This window comes from Lithobates pipiens, unplaced genomic scaffold (genome assembly GCF_037356315.1).
Source record: "Lithobates pipiens isolate NorthernLeopardFrog02 unplaced genomic scaffold, aLitPip1_a1.2 Scaffold_19, whole genome shotgun sequence".
Classification (NCBI taxonomy): Eukaryota; Metazoa; Chordata; class Amphibia; order Anura; family Ranidae; genus Lithobates; species Lithobates pipiens.
In genome coordinates, this window is record NW_027507764.1 from 124,046,192 (window position 1) to 124,063,763 (window position 17,572).

Consider the following 17,572-nt stretch of genomic DNA (forward strand, 5'->3'; position numbering starts at 1 on the left):
TGTACTTTAACTCAGATTTATATCAAAGGGTTTATGGGGTCAATTCACTAAGAGTTAATTAATGGCAAATAAAATGCAGTAAAATAGCGCTAGCTTTAAATCAGTTTTGAAAATGCAATTCACTTTTGCATTAACTTTTTTTTTTGCATTAACGAATACGATGTTTGTTTGATTGAGTGGTAATTACCGCATGTTTTTGTGCGGTAATTTATTTACATTGAGCTGGTTGCTAAGAAGCTGGCTGCTGCATCCTTAACGGATGACATTATCTGTGGATTCCCCATAGTACCCCTACCCATTTACCAAAAAATGTAAAAGTGAATAAAGATAGTACAAAAGTTTTTGACAATTCCTTTATTAAAATATAAAAAAAACCTGTCCCCCGATGTAGATCCATTGTCATTTAAGATGCCTGCTGCCACCGTCGGACCCAAAAAAAGGAAAATAAATGAGCTCTGCTCCTGACAAAGGCTCCCTGGTCTGCCTGCTCTGCCGCTTGTCAGTTCATAAAAAGGGGCTTAGTGGCACCGCCCCCTTGTGCTATCAACAACCAGTGTATGCTGGGTTGGACACGACCCGACCAGAAGGGCCTGGTATTCTTCGGGGGGGGGGGGGGCTCACGTTTTTTGTTTTTTCATAATTTTTAATTGTCGCCATGTTTTTTTACATTCAGCTGTCATCGGGCAACCCGCTGACAGCTGAGAGTCATCTGTTGTTAAGGAAGCGGCAGCCGGCACACGCTGTTTCTGACAAATGCTGCCAACAAAAGCCTGGTGATAAATATTGTGTGTTTTTTTTACTCTCTGTTCCATTTGTGAATCAGACTGCATGTTTTTTTGATGATATTTACCGGCACATATTTCATTTTGCAGTATTTTTTTTTTTTTTTGCGTGAATTGCACTTTATTTACCGCATACAATCATTTATGCACATGAGTCACGTGACCATGCAGTAAACGTTAGTGAATTGACCCCCAAGTCTGCTAAAAAACCCAATAAAAGTTTCTTTTAATAAGGTTGTTATTTTATATCTGCTAGTTTCTCATATACGGTATACGTTTAAAGGGACCTAGTTTGTCCCGTGCTGAGTCTACAGCTAAATCATTAATATTTAAAATAACCCGTCACAAAGCATAATACCTGGGTGAGATCCATCTGATGAAAGCACATGTATTTTTTTTCTTTTGCATGAAACTAAAGCCTTTTGGATTCATGAAAGTGTAATCCCCGAATCATTGCCCAAGAACTGCAGTGCAGACCTGGAGTCAGAAAATGACAGCTTCCATTTGAGTCTTTTCATCCAGGTATTTATTTTGCAAAGCGTTTCCTTTGAAGCGCAAAGCTCTGCATTTTATTAGCTTCCAGCACTGCATATATTATGTGTGCGCTGCATCCCAATCTGTCTCTGTCAAAGAGAGAACCTTAAAGTACCATTGGCATGTATGGAAATGTATCTGACTTCTGGAAGAGTGAGCCTCAACATCAATACAATAAAAAGATACATATAAATGTAAAATTTGTGATTTCCTCTCACTTTTCCTCCTGATGACAACAGCCACAGTATAGAAAGATGGATTGAATTTCATCAGTAAAAACCTGGCATGTGTACTAATCACTCCCAACTATCCAAACTTGAAGAACGTTTGGGCTGGATTCCTGTAGAAGCTGCAAATCACTATAGTAGGAACGTATCCCTACTAGCTTCAAGGTCCTGTGCTAAGCACCTGTCTTTCTGCATCTTGAACACAGGAGGTCACTCACTCGGCATGAGCGCCATTCAGGGAACACCTTGCATTTTCTCATTGAATGCAAAATGTTCTTTGATTGAATGAGTAATGCTGGCCTTACACTATACGAAAAATCGTCCGAAATTCGGCCATTAGACCGTTCGTTAGTTTTTTCGGCCAGTTAATGGGCATAAAATCCATAATCGTTTGGATGTTTTTGAGCTGAAAAACAAAGGACAAATTTGGAAATTTTCTGCTGAACGAACGATAAATTGAAAGGTTAATGTGTTTCCCGTCCGACCTGTCTGCACTAGGTATATGTAAAAAAAAAAAATGAACATAAAATTTATTTATGTCCACTGAACGATTTATCGTTCATTACATGATGGAAGCATCATTTACGTTTGCGCCCGAACGTTCGTTTTTTTTTCTAAATTGGGTTTGCCCAATGTTTTGTTTAGTGTATGGCCAGCATTAGAGAGGTGGGGTGGTCATGGAACGGTCTCCAATCAGGGAACATTATGTATTTATTGAGAAATTATTTTATGAATGGTGCTTGTACCAAGCAAACAACATCATGTGCAAACTAAGCAGCAGGGCAGCTACTTGGCATGGAACCCCTGAAGCTACTACAGTGATTTCCAGCTTCTACTGAAATCCCACAAGTATACCACATAAGATACATTAGTTCAAGCTGGATCAAGGAAACTATGTAGATAGTATAGCACAGATTATTCAATAGATCTGATCGGTGCAGTATTAAACAGACCATACAGATACTTTGTAATAAAAAAAATAAAAATTAAAATAGCCCCTTGAGAGCCAAGTAAGCCTGTACAATAGATATGGCTGGCTTCTCATTTGCCTTGTACTCTAAATAATAGAACAACTGGTTGGATTTTGGAGGAGCAAGAAAACATTAATCTCATCTAAGGAATACCCGAGAGTGATCAACTATAGTCAGATTGATCTCACTCTATCAACTATTCAAATCCCCTGTGATTTGTGACATTAATACCTTTGTATCACATTACGTTTACCTTGTACACCTGCACTGTCTGAAGCGGTGCATTAACAAATCAAAATAATAATGAATTGCCGGCCAGGGTACCTCAATGGACCATTGAACTCCTCTCTACTTTCACTTTCTGTGGGGGTCCCCCAAGATTCTGTCCTCACACCCCTTCTCTTCTCCATCTACACTTCCTCCCTTGGTCACTTGATAAACTCCCATGGCTCCCAATACCCAGTGGGGGGTGCAGGGGGTGCCGTGGCCCCGGGCACAACATTTAGGGGGGTGCCAGTATGTGTCACTACTGGCTTTCTCCTCCGAATTTTTAATTCCTGTGTCCCCTGCGCTCCGGCCGCCATGTTCAGTGTCTGGCACCCTGTGAATGGGCGTATGGGGGTCATGTGAGACGTAGGGGTGGCCTGTCCGTGATCACTCCTGAAGTCCCGCCTCCGCACATGACCCCCATACACCCAATCACAGTGCGCCAGCTGGACACTGAACATGGCAGCTAGAGCGCGGGGGAGAGAAGCAAAAGTTTGAGCCACCGCTGCCTTCTCCTCCTCCTATCTCTGGACTGATGCAGGCCAGGACAAGAAGGAGAGTCGTGGTACTGGCCCTAGGGATGGGGAGAGAGAGAGACTGTAGGCAGGACAGTATAGTGTAGTATAATGGTCGGTATAGTGTAGTATATGGTCAGTGTAGTGTAGTATGGTGGTCATTTTAGTGTAGTATAGTGGTCAGGGTAGTGTAGTATAGTGGAGAGTATAGTGTAGTATGATGGTCAGTGTAGTGTAGTATGGTGGTCAGTGTAGTGTAGTATAGTGGTCTGTATAGTGTAGTGTGGTGGTCAGTGTAGTGTAGTGTGGTGGTCAGCATAGCGTAGTATGGTGGTCAGCTCTGACCAGTCCTTTGAGCCCCAAATCCATTCGTTGTCTAAATCCTGTAGACTTCATCTCTAACATCTCCAAAATATTCCCCTTTTTTAACCGTTGAAACCACTAAGCAACTTATTTACTCCCTTGTAATCTCTCATCTTGACAATTGTAACTCCCTCCTCATTGGCCTACCTCTTTGCAGGCTATACCTTCTTCAATCTATCATGAATGCTGCTGCCAGACTCATCCACCTAACTAACTGTTCAGTGTCCACCACCCCTCTCTGCCAATCTCTCCGCTGGCTTTGCATTGCCCAACAAATAAAGTTCAAAACATTACCAATAACCTACAAAGCCAATTACAACGCTGCCCAGATCCCTTTTTTCTGGGGTCCCCCACCGACGCTTCAGGCTCCTATTCTTCAGTGAATGCCCCTATAGGAAGCCGCTTTCCATGGGGGCACCCGTGTAGGCTCGATCCCAAGCTGCCCCTGTCTGCATCTATTGACACAGAACAGGCAGCTTAGCCCCACTCCCAGCTCCTTCATCACAGCATTTGATTGACAGCAGTGGGTGCCACTGGGTGGCTCCCGCTACTATCAATCTGCCCAGTGAGGAAGGAGACAGGAGCAAGAACCACTGCTCTCGTGCACATCGCTGGATTGGTCCAGGCTCAGGTAAGAATAAGGTGTGTGGGCTGTGAGGATCTTGCAGCACAGAAGGTTTTTTACTTTAATGCACAAAGCCTTGAGGCCTTAGAGCCACTTTAATTTGAATAGCACTCCAACGCATCTAACCAGCACATCACAATGCATGTGAACTATATTTGCACTGTGGCATATTGCATTGCAAAAAATGTCCAATAAAATATGAGCTGCACTGCAGTGTGGTGCTGTAATTCTAAGTAAATGGTTTGTCCCATTGTGTGCCCCATGTGAACACTTGTTAGACCTCATGCACACTGGACATTTTTGCTATCTCTCCTAAATGTCTTTCCTCCTGGCAGTGGTGTTTTGGAAGAAAAAAAGCTTGACACGTGTAACACATTTGGGCGTTAATTCATTTCATTGGCCAGAATGGTAATTTATTCTGGCCATTGAAATGAATTAAAGTGGTTCTAAAGCCTTAGGTTTGTCACCTTAATGCATTAAGGTGAAAAACCTTCCGTGCTACCCCCAGACCCCCCTTTTGCTTATATGAGCCCATCGGATCCAGCAATGTGCACGAGCGCAGAGGCTCCCGCTGCTGTTTCCCTCCTCATTGGACAGGTTGAGCCAATGGCTCCCGCTGCTGCCAATCAAATCTGGCAACATGGGAGCGGGGGACAGGGCCGAGTCCTGCCGTTTGCGTCAATGGACGCAGCAGCAGGACTCAGGAGCAAGCACGCACGAGTGCTCCCCCAGAGATAGGGCCAGCGGGAGACCCCAGAGCAGGTAAGTATGTTTGTAATAAAAAATAACAATAAAAAAAAAAAGTTTTATAACCACTTTAAGGCCAGGTTCACATTGCTGCGATGCGGGAACGCCGCGAATCCGCGGCGTTTTCCCGCATCGCATTACTCCCGCCGGCAGTTCACACTGCCCTATGCGAACGGCTGGGAGTGTCAATGATATGTTAATGACACCCCCAGATCCGATCGCATATCGCAGTGCGATCTGCCGACTCGCACAAGAATCGGATCGCATGGTGTGAATGCCCATGCGATCCGATTCTGTTGCGGACGAAAAAAAGGGTCCCGTGCGAGTTTGCTGCGGCACCGCTGCGAGTTCAGCCATACTATCTGTATGGCTGAACTCGCAGCGCTACGGAGATCGGATGTGATTTGCGGTGCGAATCACATCCGGATCTCCCCCCGCAGCAGTGTGAACCCAGCATAATGCTCAAGCACGAAATGCGCCTACCGTTAACACGTGTTTAGATGAGTTTTTCATGCCAAATTAGCACTGCTCCTGGGCGCACTGGCAGTGTTTTTTTTTTTTTTCTGACTCTAAACATCCTTGCCTCCAAACGCCTCTGTGTACATGTAGCAGGAAGGGGGTCTGAAATGTGCCGAAGCCTCCAGAATTTGCTTTGCGGAAACATCAATCAAGCTTGTCGAGTTTGACAGGTTTTGTGAAGCTCAGACACAAACGGAAGGAATCTTCCTTGTAATCTAGGATTAACCTTTCATTTATGGGTACTACAATCAGGCTAACATCAAAAGAAATACAAATTACATATAATTTACAGAAGAAAATTCTCACTTGAATTGTTTTATGGGCACATTTAAATAGGTGTTTAAGACAGTTGTCAGATAATGTAGATAATAGGAGGCTACAACCCTAAAAGATTCAATCTATTTGGAGGTGTGGTAGAAATGTCACATGTGCACAATGGCCATTGTCAAAGCATAAGAACTATACGTGAATAGAGACCTGTGAACTATACCTGTAATGTTGTGCCATGCTCTAGGAAGAGACATACAGTTGTGTCTCAAAAAAATAGAATATCATCAAAAAGTTAATTTATTTCAGTAATTTAATTCAAAACGTGAAACTCGTATATTTTAGGATTCAATAGGTTTTTATTGAACTTTTCATAACAAAAACTGATTGGGTATAATTCAGTTGCTACAACAACAGAGGGTCTATAGGGATCTAATTCAACTTCGTCAGACAACAGATCTATTTGTGTACATTAACATATACAACTAAAGATTAATTTTAACTTGTCTTGGTAGTTAACAAAGCAAGCAGGGAGGGAATGGGGAGAGGGAAAGGGGGGGGGGGGGGGGGAGAATCACCAGCACATCAGTAATGCCGCATACACACGATCTGAATTCTCGTCGGAAAAAGCTCTGATGGTTTTCCGACGGAATTCGGCTCAAGCTATCTTGCCTACACATGGTCACACCAAATTCCGTTCATTTATCACGCGGTGACGTACAACACGTACGACGGGACTAGAAAAAGGAAGTTCAATAGCCAGTAGCCAATAGCTTCTGTCTTGTAGTTTAATCTGAGCATGTGTGGAATTGCATACACACGATCGGAAGTTTTTCCGTCGGGAAAATTGAGAACATGCTATCAATTTTTGGCTGGCGGAAATTCGGACAGCTAAATTCCAATGGAGCATACACACGGTCGCATTTTCCGATGAAAAGCTCTCATCTGTCTTTTTCTGGCCGGAATTCCGATCGTCTGTACGTGGCATAAGAGTCAGTTCAGCAATATTTTACAATTGTACTTTACACTTTGAGTGCGTCAACCATTGAGACCACTGTACCAAGAATCTATCCATATGCATGTTTTTCCTGGCAATTATCTTTTCCAATTCACATTGCTGATTGAGATCTGCTATTGTATTAGCTGTTGTGTTTCTGCAGTTTTCCATACCCTAGTAATATTTAGCTTGGCTGCCAGCAGTAGGTGTGTTATGATAGTTCTTGTGTTGAAACTCATATATTTTAAATAGTTTAATTTACACTGAGTGATATATTTCAGTCATTTTTTTATTTTATTTTATTTTGATGATTATGGTGTACAGATAGTGAAAACCCAAAATTTTGTATCTTAGAAAATTAGAATAATACATAAGACCACCAAAAAAAAAAAGATTTTTTATACAGAAATGTTAGCTTAGTGAAAAGTATATCCATGTACAGTATAGTATGCACTCAACACTTGGTTGGGGCTCCTTTTGCATGAATTACTGCATCAATGCAGCGTGGCATGGAGGCGATCAGCTTGTGGCACTGCTGTGGTGTTATGGAAGCCCAGGCTGTTTAGCGGCCTTCAGCTCATCTGCATTGTCTGTTGTGGTGTCTTTTATCTTTCTCTTGACAATACCCCCCAGGTTCTCTATGGAGTTTAAGTCAAGCGTGTTTGCTGGCCAATCAAGCACAGCGATACCATGATCATTAAACCAGGTATTGGTACTTGTGGCAGTGTGGGCAGGTGCCAAGTCCTGCTGGAAAATTAAATCAGCAACTTCAAAAAGATGGTCAGCAGAGGGAAGCATGAAGGGCTCTAGAATTTCAGGGCTGCACTGACATTGAACTTGATAAAACACAGTGGACCAATACCAGCAGATGACGTCTCCCCAAATCATCACTGACTGTGGAAACTTCACACTGGACCTCATACAACTTGGATTCTGTGCCTCTCCACTCTTCCTCCAGTCTCCGGGACCTTGACTTCCAAATGAACTGCAAACTCGCCTGACCTAAACCCCATAGAGAATCTGTGGGGTATTTTCAAGAGGAAGATGACACCAAACCCAACAATGCAGATGAGCTGAAAGCTGCTATCAAAGTAACCTGGGCTTCCATAACACCTCAGCAGAGTCACAGGCTGATCGCCTCCATGCCGCGCCACATGGCTGCAGTAATTCATGCAAAAGGAACCCCGACCATGTATTGGTATAGTGCATAATCATCAAAATTTAAAAAAAGAAATGCTTGAAATATATCACTCTGTGTGTAACGCATCTATATAAAAGTTTCACTTTTTGAATAGAATTACTGAAATAAATGACCTTTTTGATGATATTCTCATTATTTGCGATGCACCTGTATATTTAAATGTATACATATGTATAAATGTATACATATTTCTTCCTTTTTTTTTTTTTTTTATCTTTCCTGGATAGTTACATTTGATTTTTTTTACCTCAAGTCCCCTGTAATATTGCACTTTGCTCCTTTTGACCCCTTCTTCAAATAAAAAAATAAATAATACCTTCAAAAATAAATATCTACACTATATAAATTTCAACTGGAAGGTAAATGAATGTTTATAGGAAGAATAACTGAAATAGAATTTCATCACCAATGTTAGGTCCAATGTGTATCTGGTAATATAAACTGAGATGGCACATATTTATGTTATGCTCAAGTGCTGATACTTACGGATAAAATAATGTAGCAGTCGCCTTCAAAGAAGCTCCCATAAGCTTTTTCAGGCAGTGGAACCATTTGCATTTTCTGAAATGAAATCCAAAAACATTATTATTTTACAGCCAGACATTTTGTTTCCTTAATGTTATTGTACTTATGTTTGCTACTGATGGATTTAGCTTGCATATGTAGGTTTTTCATTATATAGTACATTTAGGTTGCATGACTCTATACACTTACATATGTATATAGATTTACATTCACTGGCCACTTTATTAGGTACACCTGTTCAATTGCTTGGCAACACAAATTGCTAATCAGCCAATCACATTGCAGCAACTCAGTGCAGCTAGATGTGGTGAAGACGACTTGCTAAAGTTCAAACTGAGCATCAGAATGACGAAGAAAGGATATAAGTGACATTGAACATGATATGGTTGTTGGTGCCAGACAGGCTGGTCTTACTATTTCAAAAACTGCTGCTCTACTGGGATTTTCACACACAACCATCTCTAGGGTTTACAGAGAATGGACTGAAAAATAGAAAATATCCAGTGAGTGGCAGTTGTGTGGTTGAAAATGCCTTGTTGATGTCAAAGGTCAGAGGAGAATGGGGAGACTGGTTCCAGATGATAGAAAGACAACAGTAACTCAAATAACCACGCCTTACAACCAAGGTATGCAGAATACCATCTCTGAACACACAACACATAGAACAGGGATATGCAATTAACGGACCTCCGGCTGTTGCAGAACTACAAATCCCATGAGGCATAGCAAGACTCTGACAGCCACGAGCATGACACCCAGGGGCAGAGGCATGATGGGGCTTGTAGTTTTGCAACAGCTGGAGGTCCGCTAATTGCAAATCCCTGACATAGAACCTTTAAGCAACACTCCTGTCAGCTAAGAGCAGGAAACTGAGGCTCCAATTCACACAGGCTCACCAAAATTGGACAATAGAAGATTGGACAAAGGTTGTCTGGTCTGATGAGTCTGAATTTCAGCTGTGACATTCAGATGGTAGGGTCAGAATTTGGCATAAATAACATGAAAGCATGGATCCATCCTGCCTTGTATCAACGGTTCAGGCTGGTGGTGGTGTAATGGCGTGGGGGATATTTTCTTGCCACACTTTGGGCCTTTTAGTATCAATTGAGCATCTTTTAAATGCCGCGGCCTACCTGAGTATTGTTGCTGACCATGTCCATCCCTTTAGGACTACAGTGTACCCATCTTCTGGTGGCTCCTTCCAGCAGGATAATGCACCATGTCACAAAGCTCATATCCTCTCACCACTGGTTTCTTGAACATGACAATGAGGTCTCTGTACTCCAATGGCCTCCACAGTCACCAGATCTCAATCCAATAGAGCACCTTTGGGATGTGGTGGAATTGGAAATTTGCATCATGGATGTGCAGCCAATAAATCTGCAGCAACTGCGTGATGCCATCATGTCAATATGGAGCAAAATCTCTGAGGAATGTTTCCAACACCTTGCTGAATCTATGCCACAAAGAATTAAGGCAAAAAGGGGTTCAAGTTGGTACTAATAAAGTGGCCGGTGAGTGTATATTGCATTGCAAAGGAGTGGGCAATAGTTAGAACCCCTATTTTGTTTTTTTAGTGGTTTGTGTCCCTGCTTGGCAGGTTAACCCTCTTTATTTGTCCTGGTGACAAATACCACTGGAATTACAAACGAAAATCTAAACCTTCAAGTTACCACCAGAACAAAAATAAAGGGAGAAATCTTTGAATGGGGATACTTGATTCAGTGACAACTGTCAAAAAGATTCCCTAATTCCTATTGGGGGTTATTTACGAAAGGTAAATCCTCTTTGCACTGGAAGTACACTTGGAAGTGCAGTCGCTGTAAATCTAAGGGGTAGATCTGAAATGAGTGGAAGCTCTGCTGATTTTATCATCCAATCATGTGCAAGCTAAAATGCTATTTTTTTTTTTTTCTTGCATATCCCCCTCGGATCTACAGTGACTTTACTTCCAAGTGCACTTGCAGTGCAAAATGGATTTGTCTTTAGTAAATAACCCCCAACGTGACACAGGCAAACTGATATAGGTTTTCACTATTCCTACTCTATCCAAAATAGGAAAAAACGTGTTGGCTTTAGATATACGTTGATGTATGCATGTATTAATTTGGAAATATAATCAAATTACTTTGTTACATGCTACTTTATAGCTGGAACCTTAAACTGTTATGTGTCATCCTATATGGAATAAATACATATGCAGTATATACTTCTATACAGCATCAGTTGAAGTGTACTATGTAACTTCCTTTATAACCAATCATATTTAAACTTAAAGGGTTGGTTCGAATCCAACTGATTACTGAGAAAATAGAAGAAGAAAAAGAAGTAAAGCGGATCTTCACTAACTCAATCAGCATTGACTGTTTTTAATCCTTATGCTCCTAGTATCCATAAATGGATAGGAAAGTATATTTTTTTAAACTTTTTTTTATTTACATTTCTTCAGTTAAAAGGCATAATGAGCTTGTATGCACCTCATACTAGCTCATTTTGAAATACTTAGCTTAGAACAAGGCGTCAGCTTCTCACTCGGTCCACGCCAAGCTGACATGTTCCCTTGGCATGTCTTCCAGGTATCGCGGCTGTGAGTGGCCGGAGCTGCGATGTCGTCACTCCTGCGCATGCACGTGGGAGTTTTCTTCCCAGCAGGGTCTGGTGTCTGCTGGACTTTCAGCTGAGAATCCCCGGTGTGCATGCGCCGCTGAAGTCAGCGGCTCATTGCAAGGGGAATATCTCCTAAACCGTACAGGTTTAGGATATATTCTTTTTACCTACAGGTAGGCCTTATTATAGGTTTACCTGTAGGTCAAAGTTAAACATTTGGCTGTACAACACACCCTCTTGAGCTAGGCAGATGGATTCCAGGAAGTACATGGGTTTTAAGGTGATTTTTAAGCAAAATAAAGCATGGAAAGGAGACATGGGTGGATGGATGGGTTTGCTTTGAATATTATAAATTAATTAAATAGAGTTTTTGGTTTGTGGTGCTCAGATGCAGTGTAGTTCTGCTTTAAGTCTTGGCATTTTTTCATAGGCTTTTTTATGTTTGAATGGCAACAAGTTGGGTGTCCCTGTATCACCAGTAGATGTGTTACAGGATCACTAGAACTGGTGCAGTACAGCAATGCCTGGATGAAAACACTAGCGTTTACCTTCAGTCAGGTGTGTCTAAAAATTGTGATCAATTCACGACGACTAAAGCTCAGGGTGAGTCTCGGGGGTTTACTGACTAATGCCCAAGTGACTCAGCAAGATTCTGCTACTCTACATCAAGTAGCTTAATAACTGGGCCCTTTTCAAATATATATTAACATTTATGTTTTAAAATATAACTAAAGGCATTTTTTTTAGATTTAGATTGAGATTTTTATTGCTGCCTTTGTCCTGGTCAGAAAGATTCACATTCTCTAATTGTCCTGGTCAAAATATCACTGGGAATGAGGGTAAGACCAAAATTTTGCATTGTCACCAGAACAGGAAAAGAGGGGACATTTTTATTTTTTATTTATTTATTTTAATAATTTTTTTATTTTTGCAAGTACCAACAAGCCCATTGGAGGGGAAAGCACAGGAGAAGGAAAAACACATCAAAACAGTGCATCCCCACATCTATTCTTATCAGACTTCCTATACCCAGGGTTGGCCCTCCGCAGATATCTATACCCCAGGATACAGGATATGACACACCTGCAGACAAAGAAGTCACATACATGGGCAAACCCCCACAGTAATCAGCCCAAAATATTTCAAGAAAATATATTTAAGTATTTGAAGAAACAATGCACCAGCATAATTAACATAACATGCAACATAGTAGTTAAAACAGAAGCACAGGCAACAGACACAGCTAATCACATGGTAAAGAGCCTATGTTATAGGCTGTTTACCACGATCAGAGCAACAGACTGCACCACTGATCGCAACGCTGCATATGACATCTGGTCAGAATGGGAGAGCCACTATAGGCAGGATATGGCTAAAGTGGTTGTAAACCCTTACATATACCCAATGAAGTGACTGGCTCAGGTGACACACAGAGAAGAAACAAATCCTCCTACATCATTTTTACCTGTTTATCTGCAGCCTTCTCTTCTCTACATCCGTTCAAAGTCCAGAAATTATAAAGTTTGTCTGAGCGTTTAGAAAAAAGGGGCGGAGAGCTGAGTTACACTCTGCAGAGCTCAGTGAGGAGAGTTCTGACAGATGATTGGAGGGAAGGGACACACCCCCTTCACACAGCTCACAGAAACAGAGCTGAAGTTGTGTTCTCTATTTCTCTTGAACCCTCACTTTTCTATAATATACTTTATTTATACAGTGGTGGCACACTTCATAGTGCACTGCAATAGCGGCTAGTTTACACTTGCTTCAAAACAAGGCTTCGGACAGGCTTTGTTAAAGCTCTCTGAATGCCAGTCAAAGCCCCTGTCACTAAATAAAATAATGAAATTACAGTCCTGTTTACACCTGCTTTGCTTGAAAAATTATTCCCCATGTCGCTTTAGTGGTGCTTCAAATTATCTTCAAAGCCTCCATAGAAGTCTATGACAAGCACCTGCAGCTTTGCTTTGGAGAAATTGCAGGTAGGAGATATCCACACACACACACACAGGGCATCTGTCAAGCTTCGTAAAAGCTTCAAAAGAGCATCACAGATGCATCCCTGACGCTTCATCGAAGCATCACCGAAGCTTTATTGAAGCACCACTGAAACATCAAAAACACATCACAAAAGCATGTTGAAGAGGTAGGCGCTTTAAGAGGATCCCTTACCATGTGATCCCGACCCCTTACCACGTGATCAGCTGTCAGCCAATGACAATTGATGATAATTGATGTAAGCAGAGCCAGTAATCTGCTATTTTTTCTCCTCGCACTGGTAGCATGAGGAGAAAAAGAAAAGCCAATCAATGGCCGCTGTGAGAGGGATATCAGTCCCGATCATGGAGAGCCTCTGCATAGCCTTCTGTGTCACCTAACAGTGCCCATCATAGCCACCTACCAGTGCCCACAGTACCACCCATTGGTGCCCACAGTGCCACCTATAAATGTCACCAACCAGTGCTGCCTATCAATACCATCTACCAGCGCCCATCAGTGTCACCTACCAGTGCCCATCAGTGCCCATCAGTGCCACCCATCGTCATCTTATCAGTGCCTATCATGCCTTCTTATCAGGGCCTATCAGTGTCGCCTTATATGTGCCTATCAGTGCAGCCCATCAATGCACATCAATGCAGCCTATCAGTGCACATCAGTGCAGCCTCATCAGCGAATATCAATGAAGGAGAAAAATTACCTTTTTGCCAAAATTTTATAAAAAATTATGAAATGTTTTTTTTTCTCAAAAATGTCTGTCTTTTTTTGTTTGTTTAGCAAAAAATAAAAACCCAAGTGGTGATTAAATACCACCAAAAGAAAGCTCCATTTGTGTGAAAAAAATGATAAAAATTTAATTTGAGTACAGTGTTGTATGACCGTGCAATTGTCATTCAAAGTGTGACAGCGCTGAAAGCTAAAAATTGGTCTGGGCAGGAGGGGGGTTTAAGTGCCCAGTAGGCAAGTGGTTAATGTGTGTTGAAGCCAAAGCAAGTGTAAATGAGCCCTTACTCTAGTTGCTATAAGAAGCTCAAATGATTCAAACATTACAAACAAGGGCCGGTGCGTGCAAAACCCATTATGAAGGAGTGTGAGAGAGAAGACCCAGGGTAGTGAGAGGATTATTTCAACTTTAACATTGATCTTCATGAAACACAATAGCTATTCACTGGTTGTGACAAAACACCGTTGACATGTCATGTCACCATTGTTTGTGTCATGGGGAACAAACTATATTACTCAAATACTACGCCTGATTATGTCTTTTTGCTTCCCATTAGACGTTAGTCCTGAATTAAATTGAATAGTGGCAGACAACTGCCGTTGACATCTATTTAATTATAAGTCCTTGTACACACGGTCGGACATTCCGACAACAAAATCTGACGGATTTTGTCTGAAACTGGTGCTGCATACACACGGTCGGACAAAGTTGTCAGAAAATCTGATCGTTTGTAACGTGATGACCTTATTTAGTTACAACTGGACTACGTTCAGGCTAGTAGCCAATAGCTTTGGTCTAGGAATTTGATCTGAGCATGCGTGGCACTTTGTCCGATCGGAATTCTCTACAAATGATCGGACAAAGTCTGATCGGATCGTGTTGTCGGAAAATTTGTATATCCAGCTCTCAAACTTTGTTGGTCGGACATTCCGACGGAAAAAGTCCGCTGAAGCCCACACACGATCGGATTCTCTGACAACACGGTCCGATCGGACATTTCCGTCGGAATTTCCAACCGTGCGTACAAGGGCTTACAGGTATTTATATATTTCAGACAATTTTCACAGCACTTTAGATATTGTACATTCCAATCATTTCCTGCCATCAAGGAGCTTACAATCTAAGGTCTCCACCTCACATATATACACATATGTGGGCTAATTTAGACCGGAGCCAATGAACCTACCAGAATGTCCTTGGAGTGTGGGAGGAAACCGGAATACTAATGCCCCATACACACGGTCGGAAATTCTGACGGAAAAAGTCAGATTGGATTATGTTGTCCGAAAATCCGATCGTATGTGGGCTTCATTGGATTTTTCCGTCAGAATTTTCGACGGAAAAAGTTTGAGAACTGGATCTAAAATTTTCCCACAACAAAATCCGATCAGACTTTTTCTGATCGTGTGTAGAGAATTCCGACACACAAAGTGCCATGCATGCTCAGAAAAAATTTGGAGATGAAAGCTATTGGCTACTGGCCTCTACGTAGTCCCGTCGTACATTTTATACATCATCTCGTTCCGAACGTTCGGATTTTCCGACAACTTTGGGTGACCATGTGTATGCAAGACAAGTTTCGGCCAAAATCCGTCAGAAAAAAATCTGATGGATTTTGTGGTCGGAATGTCCGACCATATGTATGGGGCATTAGAAGAAATCCATACAAACACAGGTAATGCATGCAAACTCCCCGCAAATAAATTCATGGTAGGGATTTGAACCAAGGCCCGTAGTACTGTATGGCAGATGTGCTAATCACTAAGGCACTGGGGGAGATTTACTAAAACTGGTGCATTCAGAATCTGGTGCAGCTGTGCACGGTAGCCAATCAGCTTCCAGGTTTTATTGTCAAAGCTTGACCACTTGCTGACAGTAAAACTTGCATATACGGCGGCAAGGAGGCTCTGCTGCGCAGGATCACGTATCTAGTCAGTGATCCTACACCTCTGTGTCTGGGGCGTACACCGCCGGGCCATACCTGCTGTGATTATACACAGCAGGAGCTGATTGGTGTGTATGGCGGACTCTATGTCCAACAGCGTCCTCCAATGCTTCGTTACAATTACAGAACGCCGATCTGCCTATGTAAACAAACGCAGATTGTCATTCTGTCAGTACAGAAGCCATGGATCCTGTGTTCCTGTAAAGCAGGAATAACGATCCATGCCTTCCACTAGTGAAAGCACCTCCCCCACTACGCTGAATCAGCTAGGCACACAGTTAACCCTTTGATCGCCCCTGATGTCAACCTCTTCCAGCCAGTGTCATTAGTACAGTGACAGTTCATATTTTTAGCACTGGTCGCTGTATTAGGCCTCATGCACACGGACGTTTTTACATCCGCTTTTTTGAGCGTTTTTTGCAGCTTAAAAATGCCTGTCCATGTTAGTCTATGGCTTCATGCCCACCTAGGCGTTTTTGAGCTGCAAATGGCATAATCGTTTTTAAGCTGTAAAAAAAACCCAGGGCCAGTGCGTTCCGTGGTGCAGAGCTAGAGCTGTAAAAACGCGAATCGCGGAAAAACGCGGAAAAACGCGCACAAACGTGCATAAACGTGCATAAACGTGCATAAACGTGCATAAACGTGCATAAACGTGTAACATATTTTCTTTGTTTTCTGAGTGCTATAGCCAAGAGATGTGTTTCTTTAAAAACGCTATTAAACGCTAAAAAACGCGCAAAAACGCCAATGCAAAACGCGGTAAAAATTGAGTTTTTAAACGCCAATTTTTCCAGGCGTCGGAGCTAGCTTTGCAGCCAGTTTTTTAAACGTCCATGTGCATGAGCACTCAATGTCACAGGTCCCCAAAAAGTGTCAAAAGTGTCAGTCAGTGTCCGATTTGTCTGCCGCAATATTGCAGTCCTGCTATATGTCACTGATTGCCGCCAGTCAGCGGCGGAACTATAGGGGTCGCTGCAGTCGCACTTGCGACTGGGCCCTGCCGTTCTGCCGCTGTGGGGGGCCCCAAGACCTGGCATCTCCCCTGCACCTCTAGCTGGCACTTTAGAAAGCACTGGGGGAGGTGGAAAGCGGCGATCGGCAGCTCTATGGTGCCTGTGAGCGGCGGGATCTGCCTGGGGCTTGTAGTTTCTCTCTTCCCAAAGTGTCAGTGTATACAGTGGAGAGGAAAGGGGAGGGCCCTCTGACCCGGGCAGGTATCAGTTTCACTTTCAGTGAGTCGCTCTGCTTGTACACTGTTTCTGATACATGCCCTGGTCAGAGGCCCCTCTCTTCACTGTATACACTCGGTAGAGAAGAACTACAAGCCCCAGGGAGATCCCCCTGCCTGTGGACACCATAGAGTTGCCGATCGCCGCCTCCCACCTCCACCAGCCAGGTACAGGGAAACCTCTGAAAGGGGGGGTCAGCTGTCTGGGTACCCTGATGTAAAGGGGGGCCCCTCTGGGGACACTAATGTAAGGAAGGGGCCCTCTGGGGAGACTAATGTAAGAGGGGTTGCTCTCTGGGGACCCTTATGTAAGGAGGGGGCTCTCTGGGCACCCTTATGTAAGGAGGGAGCTCTCTGGGGACCCTTATGTAAGGAGGGAGCTCTCTGGGGACCCTTATGTAAGGAGGGAGCTCTCTGGGGACCCTGATGTAAGGAGGGGGCTCTCTGTGGACCCTGATGTAAGGAGGGGGCTCTCTGGGGACCCTGATGTAAGGAGGGGGCTCTCTGGGGACCCTGATGTAAGGAGGGGGCTC

General features: G+C 42.9%; 1 protein-coding gene across 1 annotated transcript in view; it reads right to left on the reverse strand.

The window, feature by feature from the left end:
• LOC143996266 (villin-1-like) overlaps positions 1 to 17,572 on the reverse strand; it is a 147,914-nt gene that overhangs the window by 71,645 nt on the left and 58,697 nt on the right. Inside the window, exon 3 of the mRNA XM_077491235.1 lies at positions 8,502 to 8,576. Within this exon, the coding sequence (XP_077347361.1) occupies positions 8,502 to 8,576 (75 nt within the window). The remainder of the gene's footprint in view (positions 1 to 8,501; positions 8,577 to 17,572) is intronic.